Genomic DNA, 13,974 nt, shown 5'->3' with positions numbered 1-13,974 from the left:
AATCCAGACTATTCCCTAGAAAGTCTTTCAATAATAAAACTCGCAATAAAACATTCAGCAATTACTCGAAACGTTTCGCCGCCATATAATTTTCATTACAGGGCAAAGATTTTCGCGAAGCATCGAAGCAACTACTAAGGACCAAATACCTACCCTTGAGGAACCCCAGTTCATTTAAGAAGGGTGGGACTTCCTCCATCTTCCGTGATTCAGTTTTCATTGCTTCGACACTGGGAGTGAGGGAGAGGGCTACACAAATCTCCCATTTCCCAATTAGTGTGAGCGAGACAGTGACAGAAGGGTTGGAATCACTAGCTGTAGGTAGACGTGATGAATAAAATTTACATGTTTTATCAGTATGGAGGTGCGAATTTGGAGTTTTGGATGCTGTAGGTTGTTAATGTTTTAAATGACGGTTATTATTTACAGGAAAAGGGTATTGACCCTCTGTATCATTATAACTGAATCGTCCACAAAATCTTAAAACAAGGTGACGTTAAAATTATGATTATTTTACACTTTTTACAGCAAAAAGACTTCGTTACAAATAATGATTCTTGATAATTCTATGTTGACATTTAAAATATAAGTGAAGTGACTATCACTGAAGTCGAAATCCAGTCAAGTATGGCTACCGTCAGTTTGACATTGACATAAACGTGATAGCATAAAAATAAAATAAACATAGCTATCGTGAACTAAATTAATTAACTTTCTGTGCATCTCGCTCGCACTGACATATTAGTGCCAAAGAGATATATGTACAGAAAGTAAATTACGTTTATGTCAATGCCAAACTGATGGTAGCCGTACTGTTGCTATCTATATGCGGTCCGATGCCTAAACTCTTATAAAAGTAAAATAGAAGGAGTATTGTCTTAAGAACAATAATGCTCCATGGCTCCATGACTAAATCATGTCGCCACAACAAGTTTACCAAAACACGGACGTAAAATCATGATAGCACTTTAGGGTTAAGATACGGAATCTTACCCGGCAGCTTAAGTGTTACCGAGACAACTCCACCGACCGCGGCATCTTATATTCATGAAGGGCCAGGATTTAGATACTGTTGGGACATTTGGTGAACAGAATATTGTAAGAAGGCTCTTAATAACCCTTTTTACAAAAGTAGAAATGTCTGTTCCTTTGTGTATTTTGTCATAATAAGTTATGGGATATTGTGAAGAAGATCAGAGAAAGCTGAGAGAGCTTGTTAAGGACATGGAGAAAAGAGATCAGGAATTATCCTGACAACAACATCAGCTGTTTATTTACCGAACCCACTCATTTAGGTAGGTACTTTGATTTTTTGGATAATAATCCTTTTTCTTGTGTATAATGCTGCTCAATATAATTCGTGAATAGTGCTAGTTTTCTCGAAATGAAAAAAGTTTACTTTTTCTAGTAAAAATCAAAACTGTACCTAGAGGAAAAAATAACCTTTTGTTCAAAACCAAAAGTATTATAAAAGCCAGTAAAAGTATGATTTATATTATATCACAACACAAAGTGGTAAAATAGCTTTCTAAGAAAAAATCAAGTTTGTGTAATTTATTAATATGTAATAGGTTTCTAACTATAACCTTCCATGGCCAATTACTTCTATTTATAGATGAACCATACGTTCTCCTGTCTTCCCCGACTGTATGTCCCCGTCCGCAACCCAATCCGCCCTTATAATGTACCCGCAAACGTCTCAAGCCCGCAATTATTATAAAACACCTAGCTCATCTTAGCATTAATATACATTAATTATGGGGCGTTGTGACAGCCCTGAGTTATGGTAAGTAAATGGAGTTTGCTTTAAATTGTTCACGATGAAGTGGGATTGGGATAAGTTTTTGATGATGAATTTGTAGGTTTAGATCAGATTAATAATGGCGGTAAGTTTGTTTAGTTTAAAGCAAGTTAGTATTTAAATGCTTTAATTGATAAATATGTCAAAATTATACGTAAGTATTTGGCGAAGTGGTTGTTAATAGCCATTTTAAATACATTGCCACCTACCGAGTTAGGTAACTTAACGTCGATTGATGAACTTAAAAGCTGATTAGGTATATCCAGGGTATATCTAATATTATGTAGTATCATGTGTATAAGTGTGCTGGTTTAATGTTAGATTTCTGGACAATGGTTTCCCAAAATACGCTTGGGTAAGGCATGGTATAGGGAGTAATAGGGTTTTGTTCTACGAGATTTGGCTTAAAGGCAAAAAAAAACAAACAAGGATTTGACACTACTTATTTGTAAAATTGAAAGGTAAAACCTATGTTGGCGTATTTAGAAGAAGCTAGGACAGAGTGCTCGGACCGCTTGAAGTTTTACAGACTAGGACTCACCAGTATGTATGTAAGTGTGTTTCTTCATGTCGGATTTCTGGTGGAACCGCTTCCCGCAGTACTGACAGGGATAAGGCCTGGTGTCGGAGTGGATGAGCAGGTGGGTGGACAGCGTGCTGGACCGCTTGAAGGTCTTGCCACATTGCTTGCATTCGAACACCTTCTCCACACTGTGGACAGCCCTAGAAGGAGGGGGAGGGATGAGCATTGAAATAAAAAATGGCTGACTGAATAACATGGCCGCAATGGCATGGGTAGATAGATAAATGCTTGAATCTTCAGTGATAAAGACAACTGTGTATTTCATTGTTAATGATGGTTGACGGTGATTCCTTTTTATTCAGGAAGTCAACAAGAACACTCACTATAATAAGCTTTTAGGCACCAATTTATTCATTTTAAATCGAAAATATATGAATACGTATTTATTACTAAGGATTTACGATTTAAAACGTCAAAACTATGAAATAAACTCACCTGTGTTGACTAAGACTAATCTCGTGCCCGAACGTTTTACTACACATTTCGCAAGCAAACGGCCTCTTGCCGTTATGCGACCGTCTTGCATGCACTTCGAGCCCGTGCGGGGTGCTGAACATCTTCTCACACTTCACACACGAGTACACGTCACCGATGGGCAGGGGTCTCGAGAGAGGCCCAGGAGCTCCCAGTACAGCTGCTCGGAGCCGAAGGAACTCCGGACCAGCGGCCTGCACTGCGTGGAGGTATAGGTTACTGTAACCTCCCCAAGGTATCCCGAGACTCCCAGCGTCTCGAAGGAACTCCGCGAAAGGCAGGTGAGGATATAAGAAAGGCCGCTGCGGCTGGACTCGAGGTGCATCAGGTCTTAAGAGAGCACTGACAGAAAACGACTCGGATCTTCTCGGGGGCGGCGAGGAATCTGGAGGTCTTCTTGGAGAAGAAGGAGGGGAATCCACTTCGAGTTCAGGAGAACTTGACCGGACTGATCTGGGGGATTGCGGAGACGGTGGCCAGCATGAGCTGCCGCAGCGTGAATTAGGGGAAATGCCTTCGGGTCTTGGGATTTCATTGTGTTGTTCATCTTCTTCCTCGTCGGTTTTCTCGCTTACCAAACGGTTGATGCCGAATTTGATTTCCTCTGAAACAAAACACATCTTATTATTATTAATATTAGCATCGGATGTCGTGAGGATCTTGAGATTTTGGTACGAGAACCAATTAAATAACGTAAGATGGGGAGACGTGCTTTCTAACGATTATAGGTTAGAATGTGGCGTGCGCCAAGGTGGGCTAACCTCTCCGGACCTGTTCAACATCTATGTCAACAGCCTGATCGAGGAGCTGAGAAGTACCAGAATAGGCTGTCACATAGGTAATGTTTGCTTAAATAACCTTAGCTATGCAGACGATATGGTGCTTCTCAGCCCCTCGATCCATGGTATCAGTGACCTACTAGCGATTTGTGAGCGTTATGCAGCCAATCATGGATTGGTGTATAATGTAAACAAATCTGACCTGCTAGTTTTTAGGTGTGGAAGGGGTCCGGACAGGGTCCCACGAGTGTTTTTGAATGGACAACCAGTTCGGGTTGCAACATCGGTCAAATATCTTGGTCATATTGTGACGGAGACCTTAAACGATGACGCAGATATCGAAAGAGAGAGAAGAGCTCTGTCCGTTCGTTGCAATATGCTGGCACGTAAATTCGGTCGTTGCTCAGACGAAGTAAAGATCACGTTATTTAAAGCATATTGCCAAAGCTTTTATACGTGCCAGTTATGGACTAGGTACACGAGGAGGGCGTACAGTAGCATCAGGGTACAATATAATGATGCATATCGTATCCTGATGCACAAGCCTAGATACTGTAGTGCATCAGACATGTTTGCGGCGGCCAGAGTACCTGACTTCTTCGCTATCCTCAGAGCCAGAGTAGCCTCCTTTTGGGAAGCTATTAGAAGCTCCAAAAACGAAATTTTGAGGACGATAAGTGAGAATCCAAATAGTCATGTTTTTAGGCACTGGCTATCTGTTCACCAGAGCGAGAACCGGAAATAATATTGAATTTTATTTTAATACTTATTATTAGAATTTTAGTTAAAGTTAAGCTAGTCTATAGTTAATTTTGTAAGATGTGTATGGGTTTTTTTAATGCCTGCAATAAAACATTTTATTATTTATTATTATTATTATATGTCCCTCGCACGCTTGCGGTTTAGGCATTAAAAATTGCAATGATTTTTGCCTTATACGGCATTTTACATAGGTAAAAAACACAAAAAATATATTTAACTTCAAAACAGGGACAAATATGATCTGAAATCACTTCAGGTTTCCCAAATACGACGAGTAGGTAGTATTACACACCGTAGAATAGAAACCCAAGTGGATTTCCCAATCATACTTGTATTAATTAATAAAAAATCACCATAATCATTTACATACTTCGTATCCTGTACTTTAACAATAGCACTACAAATAACAGTAAAGCAACATCTAACAGTAATTTGCCAAACATGGGATCGTTTTCGTTTTCCAATCGGGGACAAAGGGTACAATCAACCGAGGGCCCGGGGGCTTGAAAAAGCGCAGGTGCCTCACTTGTCGCTCGACGAAATGGGCCATATCATGTCGTAGCACCAAATTGACTTTCATTGGACCCTCCGGCCCACCCCTGTAATTAACACATTGGGTTTGAGCCCCTTTTTTACAATTCGCTAATCCATCGAGAACTACGCTACGTTTAGTTTCTGTGATGCTTTGTGTTTAAGCTTTGGTGAGCTTTGGATGAATTGGTTGAGTTAGTTCTTGTGCATATTTTGTTAGATTTAAAAAAAATTGTTTTAGCTTGTGTTTTACAAGTTTTACATGTCTTGTTTGACATAGAAATGATAAAATACGTACAACAATTTATATTTTGTTGTCGATTTTTTTTCCGTTAGATTTCAAGAACATTTGGTGGATAGATAGTTTCCTATTCTGTAAAATTTAAGTGCAATTTCACCGATTGCCAAAAAAATTTCTCTCTGAGTTGAAAACGTATGAAATTTTCGTAACTCAACGGTAACATACATTACAAAAATTAAGTGCGAGAACTTATAATGTTACTTTTAACATGATACTCGGAATATATCTGTTATCATATTTAAAACATAATGACACTAAATTGCTGATGGTTTTTGCAATAAAATTGATATATTTCTGACCGTTACTTTCCCTACCAAAAAATCATACATCATCAAGCGACCATCACCCAAAAACAAACATCCATCTCAGCAGACAAGTTGCACTAATGAAGAGGCGCCCCTATACCGAAACGCAGCAGCTGTCATCTGGAGCGGAACCAATCGGGAACAGTCGGCTTCGCTCGGCAGTTCTCGGCTCCCCTCGGCAAAGCCCAGCATTTAAGGGTTGCCTCTGTCTCTGTACACTTGTTTGTTTGTCCCCCAGCATTATTACCCCATAGTATTTATTACATATTAATGGTTATTTGGATTCATTGTTCCGCCCCGACAGTATGCTCGAATTTATGGGTGTGCAAAATATTGAATGGGATAATGGAGCGAGTGTAAGGACGGTCATTGAGAGGCATTGTGCCGTTTTGTAATTAGATGATCTTAATTTTGGTGTTTGATTTATGGGTGTAATTTTAATAAAGTCACCTCCGTTATTACATTGATATTAATAAGATGGTTGATGATGATGACTGTCCATATTCTAGCAGATTGGGATATGATCTGGCTATTTACAATTCTGCATCCTAACTTTAGAAATCCATAAAAGTATTGTCAGGTATATTACTGCTGAAAGTATACTTTTGTAAATTGCATTACACTTAAAAATCAAAAATGATCTGTTTGACATACATATAACTACATATACATATATCTTTTATCTATTAGACTTCTTCTTTTCACCTGCTAAACATTATGTTCAATGGGGACTTTTTTGAGACAAAAAATACAAACTAAACAACCTTATGTTCGATTTGGCGTAAAGTTTTCTCTAGTGTTTTGTTTAACTATCTTTTTATATTGGGTTTTAAAGTCTTTGGTCTAAATTTTTACACTTAAGTAGCCAAACACTGGACATCTCGTCATTTTTGACAAAGTTTAAGTTTTCATGTGTCTGGGCTACTAAAATCGTAGATACAAACCTCGGTCGTGCGGCATATACCCAAAAAATCGTTATTAAAAAATTAATAAAGTTGGAATGAGAAAATGTGATCAGGATCCTAAACAAACACACGAAAGGTACAATGTACTTTCTAAAGTACAGTCACACAGGTGCACAAATCATCTCAAAAATATGTCCCATAGCTCTTATATCAGCGAATTAAGAACTATGGGACATATTTTTGAATAAGCTGGCTACACCCATATTTTTACAGTTGACTGTATATACATCGTGTTTCCAGGCCATTACACCTGCACATTCAATATCTGTCCATCTCCGTACACGTATGAAGGCTAATTATATTACAAGAGTGCATTTTTCTATGCACACCGCGCATTAGTACGGTGCACTAATGCAATTTTAATTATAAGAGGCGCGCCGCAAAGTGCCCGCTGCATTGTGATTGCTATTTTTCCAAAGCTTTTAACAAATTAAAAACACGGCTAAGTGTTTCTGTAATCGGCTGGAATGTTTTTTGTCGATGCTTTGACTATCTAGGTTCGAATGTAAATTTATCTGGATGTGAAATTAAAATGAGCACTAATAATCTACGGAGCAATGAAGCATAATATTAAAACAAAGACATGCTTTTTTTATCATAAATTATGACAAAAAATACTATTGTAAACCAGCACGCGTATTACGGATGGATGTTATGATACTTATGATAGTCGCAGATGCCTACGTGACAGCGTGATAAAGACAGTGCTCGTCTATTTTAATCGCGTTGTTAAAAAGTTAAAAGTCACACTTATTTTATCACGTCGATAAATCGTCGAAGTCTCTGAACATGACATTTAAACAACGATTTTTCGAATCAGTGGTTAAATTTCGATTTTGAACGAAATACCTTGCAAATTTGTGGTTTAATATTCAGCAGCGCATTCAGAATTAGCATACGGTTTGCATAGTGATGACCCATACGCAAATCCGCGTGCGATCGACTAAATTGGTTACATTGAATCGGACAAATCGGTATGCATATGTGAATATGTAATATCTACCTGCATATTATGTAAACCGTTATGTGTGGGTGAAAAATGCTAAAGAGTAAAATGCTGCCAATACATAATACTATACCCTCAATTCGACAACGGTCAAAATATTGGACATAACCTTTAGGTACTACTTAGATACATTCTTTTTGTATTTTTTCTCTTACCAAAATCATTACTACGTTTACCTCCGCTATTGAGCACCGAAGAGGTTTGAACTCAAGACTGTTTTCTGTCAATGTAAGGGTTAAAATAACTCGAATATTTCTTGCATTTTTCATTGTTTGCCTATTAAGTATTTATTTACGAGTATAGGTGGTAGTTATAGACAAATTTATATCGGCATAATTAATATTCTTACCTAGTATTGAAAAATTTCTCACCTTACTCACTACAAACCTAAATATGGCTAAAATTATATAATTATGTGTATGTGTTTGGTTTTCTTTTAAGGATATGATCGTTTTATTCCTCACATGTAAGCTATTAGATTTGATATATAGCAAATGAATTCGTAATTGAGGATTTCAAATAAAAAATTTTGGTACACAATGCAACCAACTTTAAAATACTTCTACTACTCGCATAATTAAGGACATTTGTAAAGCAAAGTGTATTAAAATATTGGTTCACTAACCAAGAATTGCAAATATAGAAAAAGTACTAGGTAGCTAGGTAGGTATATTGACATAGGATAACAGGACTTCTGAACGATAAGTACATTCATAAATGTACCACTCTCTATGACCCTCTTTTTAATTCCTACAAGCACCAATAACTAAAATCCTTAAATGCTTACTGTCAAAGAACATATGAGCTCAATAAAACTGTAATAAATGCCACAAACATGCAAAGTCACGCGTCAACCGTTAATATGGATTAGTTATCAATAAACCCCCACATATGGGAGCCGTGGATAATTTACAACTATTTTAATAAAGTCACACCCCACGATTTGAAATCTGCAGTTATTTCATATTGTTCGTCGTCTATGAGCAATTCTTCCATCTATCATCCTGATTCTGGACCAATGTTAGAAATGATACAAGATATCCGTACTTTTACATCACTAGGTACCTATATGTGCCTTTGCCTGAAACCTGGGATAGAGCCAAAGTCATTTATTTTAAGTTTAATAATCGTTTTTACTCAGTAAGTACCTACTAACACGCATTTTTTGACAAATGCACAAAACATGCCGCGGCAGGATTACAACGCTCGTCTGTTTATATCACGCGCTAACGGCAATTTCTTATTTTTATTGCCGGCCAGTCGGCGTATTATGGATAGCTCTATCCATCTTTATCCACGTGATAAAATAACTGTCACTTTTTAACACCATGGTATAGACAGTGACGGACACCGTTTTATCACGCTGTCACGTAGACAAGAGCGACCATCTGTACAGGGTAATTAGTTTCTTATAGCTATACCATGTACTAGATATTTATACATGTATTGATCAAAACAATATGATATTATAAGAAGTATCTACATTAATCAATTAATTATGTTACAACCATCCGTATCAATGCGTATCTACAATTACTGAATTAACAGTATCAGCACAAAAATGTAACAAATAATGCATAAATCAAATGTTATCATTCGTTTTAATGTCTTTTATCAATAGTAAAGATATCTGTTAATCCGTGTTATCGTTGGGATTACATGTAGTCGAATCTTGGATTGAACGCGATGGAAATCATACGATTTAGTTAAAACATACATTATTGGTGATTGCATGTCCCTACCAAGGTAATAAGTTTTTGGCAAAAATTTCATTTTTGGTACAAGCTTTTATCGCTGACTGTACTTTTCTTACGACAGACAACTAATGCTCATCGAGACAATTCTAAAAACCCCTAACACAATTAGGTTGCGTTGTTTCATCACAGAGTTCCTATGGCCACCTCCTGTCTCCATCATCAGATCAGCTCGATGGTACCATAATATTGCATTGTCGTCCGATTTATACATGCATGCAAAATTTCAGCTCAATCGGAAACCGGGAAGTGGATCAAATTTAACTTGCGAGATTTGATTACAGACAGACAACGGTCAGGTGAAAGTAAATAAAAGCTTGTAAAAACGCAAAACGTTCGAAAATTTATATTTTTAATTCGGGGTTAACTTTTAAAAGTGTTATGACGGAATAGTAAGAAGACTGACGTCATCATCATCATTTTAGCCTTTAGTCGCCCTCTGCTTCGTGTACGCCATTTATCCCGAAGACTGACAACTCATACAACATCGTGAGATTCGTGAGAATAGCCATTGTTGTAGATGGCACTAAATATTATTTTCACCACACCAGCTCGGAAAGGCTTACTTTGCACTTCGAAAACTGATAGCAAAGTTGCATTTTATTCACATGTGAGACAAAGTAATCAAATGCTAATTTTGAGCTAGTTTCTTATGTTTGCTGGTAGAATTGACTTTTAAATGATGATTTTGGATGATAAATATTTAATAACATTGATTTGGATTTGATTTGGTTTGATTCTGTTTGATATTTTACATTTAAAATTTGCTTCGGGTTGGTGTGGTGAAAATTTTTGTGTTTCACTCGGGGGCAAATTTTGTTTAACCCTCGTGCTTTGAAACCCTCGCAACGCTCAAGATTCCATTTTTCGAACCACTCGGTACGTTCGTGGTTCAATTTTGGAATCTTTCGCTTGCTCGGGTATTAATATTAGCACGAGCGGTTAAACAACAACTTTGCCCCTTTGTAAAACAAATAACAATTTGACGTTTTAGTTATTTTAAATTAGGGATACGGGAAGGGAGGGGGAATAATTGACGTAGCTAGGAAAGCGGCTAAGTTAAAATGGGACAGGGGGCCGATTTTTGAAATTCGACCATTCGATTTCGTGTATTTCGTTAAATAATATCTCCACTACTAGGCGTTTAAATTCTACTAATAGAATTGAAATCGAGTGGTCAATACCACTAGATTCTAAACTTCGATCGCTCGTATTTCAAAAATTAGCATTTCGCCGTTTTCCACCGATTTTCGAGTGACGAAATCGAGCGATCGAAATTCAAAAATCGGCCCCCTGGGCTGGTCATGTCTGCCGAATGCCGGACGACTTGTGGGCCAAGTTAACCACAGAGTAGGCGCCCCACGAGTCTAACCGGGGAGCCGGCAGGCCTCGTCGGCGATGGCGGGATAACCTGGACTCCTTCTTGAGAGGCTGGCCAGATATAGCACCAGAGACGAGTGGAAGAAGAGAGGGGAGGCCTTTGCCCAACAGTGGGAGACAGTGGGCTCTGACTAATAATATTTAGTTATTTTGCACATTAATTTATTTAGATGATAGATAAATTAAATTGAGCATGATATGAATAAGTAAGTAGTTTGTTATGTTGTTGTTAAAATATATGTAGGTATTTTATTGTTAAATAAAATCTACCGTGAATGGAGTATGGACAAACCTAACTGTTAACTTTTGTAATTAATTTTAGATGTTGTGTTGTAATTATTTGAATAAAATAAAATAAAAACACTTTGTACATAATCTTCATACTGTTTCTCTTACCCTACATGACCTTATAAGGTTTATTAAAACTTTCTAACAATAATAGTGCGGCGGCATTTAACGGTTTTCCTGTCATCTAAGCTGTAATCATAAAAATATGACGTTTATCACAACCTCGGGCTTAATCAACCTGGATTTGTGTACAAAGTAATCCGTAACCGAACTAATCAAAGTTTTACATTTCAAGGTCATCCTTGAGATTAGATTTCCTTAAATTTTACCGTCTTAATCAATCCTTTATTGAATTCGTTCTCGTCGATAATTCTTTGGTTTATCTTTATGGTTTAATGTTTTAAAATGTTCTTTAACTTCTTTATTCGCATAATTCGGTTGTGTAATTTTGACTTTTTATTCTAATGGTAACATTCCATTTCTAACCGCAGCTGCACTACCGGTACTGAACGCGTCGCTGTCATTGTCAATTTCCATAGTAAAATTGACAGTAGTGCACAGCAGCTGTCGTTGGAAATGGAATGTTACCCTAAGCCTCTCATATCACCTGTTAATGAAAACCTTTTACCAAAAGCGCCCTCTCAGGTGGCTTCTATATTTCAAGATTTTTTAATACCGTTACATAAACAATGGGGATTGTGACGCAACGTATCTTTGACAGTTTCGTTCGATAACAATGACAAATCTGGGCTTAGGCGGTGACATGAAAGCCCAGGGCTTAGGGGGACCACGCCTGGTGAAACGTCACATTTTGATAAAAATCCTGATATTCTGTGACGATTGACACAATCTTGGGAATAGGATTAGTGACGCGCCTTCACGTGCATGTTTACTATGCAACTGGTGATAACAAGATTTTTGGCAATCGGGTTTTTTATTAAGACACACGTAGGGTTTCTGGTTTCTCGACGTTTTTAATTTCTCGAGGCACGGGAATTCTCGACCAAGATTTCTCGAGTTTCTCGAGTATCTCGAGAAATTTTGAAAGCTCCAAAAAACACCATGTTATTTAATTTTTTTTGCTCTTTTACAAATCAGACTCGTAGGAATCGTAGGTGAGATCAATAATCAAACATAATGGTACATTTTTAGTCACCATAAATTGCACTTAATAATCAAAAATACAACAACAAAAAAAACTATAGGTGCAGGCGAGCGCACCGGCGATGTGTTATGCTATAGTGTATTTATTTAGGTATTCAACAAAATGTAAACAAACCACAATATGGTATTTTATTAGGCAGCAATATTCAAGTCAATAAATTTAGCTCGATGTGACAAAAGGGTTACTACGTAATATTAATTACTCGTACTTACTCAACGTAACAATAAAGCCCGCTAATAATTTGCTAATAGGAATATATCGGGATGATTTGATTTATCAATAGTAATTTAGTTTTGTAATATTTGTTATTACACTTATCACATGGTCCTATAATTCGTTACAATTTTTTTTAAAGCGTTTTTCAATAAAAAGATTTGAATCTCATAAATTCATCATGATAGTTCAAAAGTTTCAAAACATGAAAATCGGTTAAGGGTCAAACAGATCACTGTGTTACGTTCTTTCCTGTGGACATATACAAAGTGAAGGGCTATAAAGGTTAATTTTCTTATTTAACCCTTATCCACGTAAAAAGGTCCTCCTTTTATTTAAAGAACTATGATAAAATCATTACTTACATGCCCACAAGCTGTTAACTATTGCCCACAGGAGAGAAAACTAGCGTGTTCGCGCGAACTGTACATTTTTCTCCCCTGTGGGCAATAGTTAACAGCTTGTGGGCATGTAAGTAATGATTTTATCATAGTTCTGTAAATAAAAGGAGGACCTTTTTACGTGGGTTAGGGTTAAATAAGAAAATTAACCTTTATAGCCCTTAACTTTGTGTGTGTCCACAGGAAAGAACGTAACACAGTGATCTGTTTGACCGTTAAAGCTAGAACGATAGGGGACGGATCAAGGCAGTTCTTTATTTGGTTGGTAATAAATGTTTTAAGTAGGTTCCTACCTGAAAATGTAAAAAAAAACATTGTTCATATTTATTTAACTACCTAAAGAAATACATTATAGACACATCATGTGTTATATGCGTGTTTTCTTTTTACTTATCACAAAATATTTATTTCTCGAGTTCTCGAGGCATTTAATATTTTTTTCCCGTCTCGACTTAGGACAAATTTCTCGAGATTTCTCGCCTCGGGAATTCTCGAGCAGAAACCCTAGACACACGACATGAACTGGCTACTAGGTTTTTTATTGGAAGATAATATCGGCAAGAGAAGTGTAATTCTAGAGATTCTAGACACGGCAATAATGATACTATTTCAACTTCTCATTCCCAAAGTAATTGTTCCTCAACGTCAAAACGATGTACACATTAAACACACATCTTATACAGATTGAAGTCTAAATTAGATATTTTTTTTTTAATTAAGTAACAAAAAAATCCAAATACATAAAATACTTTGAGCTCGGAGACTTTGAGGTATGTCACGATTGTAGCAAGTGGAAATCCGTGGTCTCTGCCTACCCCTCCGGGAAATAGGCATGATTATATGTATGTATGTAAAATACTTTGATAGACGAAATTGTAATTCGACCAATTAATAGTACATAGGTGACTCACATTAGTTTGCTATTTATTGCCTAATTTTATTTCGGTTTTTCTCATAGTTTAAAAAAATCATAGTTATTATTGTATTATAAAAAGCGGCCAAGTGCGAGTCGGACTCGCCCATGAAGGGTTCCGTAACAGCAAGTAACATAATAAAATTGCGGTTTACGGTTTATGACGTATTAAAAAAAAAACTACTTACCAAATCTTGTTCAAACCAATTTTCGGTGGAAGTTTGCATGGTAATGTACATCATATTTTTTTTTTAGTTTTATCATACTCTTATTTTAGAAGTTACGGGGGGGGACACACATTTTACCACTTTGGAAGTGTCTCTCGCGCAAACTATTCAGTTTAGAAGAAAATG

The 13,974-nt window shown here is 36.9% G+C and overlaps 1 protein-coding gene across 1 annotated transcript in view; it reads right to left on the bottom strand.

Moving 5' to 3' along the window:
- Positions 1-13,974, bottom strand: part of LOC134663401 (zinc finger protein Gfi-1b) — a 77,314-nt gene that overhangs the window by 30,645 nt on the left and 32,695 nt on the right. The window contains exons 3-4 of the mRNA XM_063519766.1: positions 2,820-3,462; positions 2,343-2,524 (exon numbers count right to left, since the gene is read on the bottom strand). Coding sequence (XP_063375836.1) covers positions 2,343-2,524; positions 2,820-3,462 — 825 coding nt within the window. The remainder of the gene's footprint in view (positions 1-2,342; positions 2,525-2,819; positions 3,463-13,974) is intronic.

The sequence above is a fragment of the Cydia fagiglandana genome, chromosome 4 (assembly GCF_963556715.1).
Source record: "Cydia fagiglandana chromosome 4, ilCydFagi1.1, whole genome shotgun sequence".
NCBI classification, from domain to species: Eukaryota; Metazoa; Arthropoda; class Insecta; order Lepidoptera; family Tortricidae; genus Cydia; species Cydia fagiglandana.
Note: the sequence above shows the minus strand (reverse complement) of the source record. Positions and strands in the feature narration are given on the sequence as shown.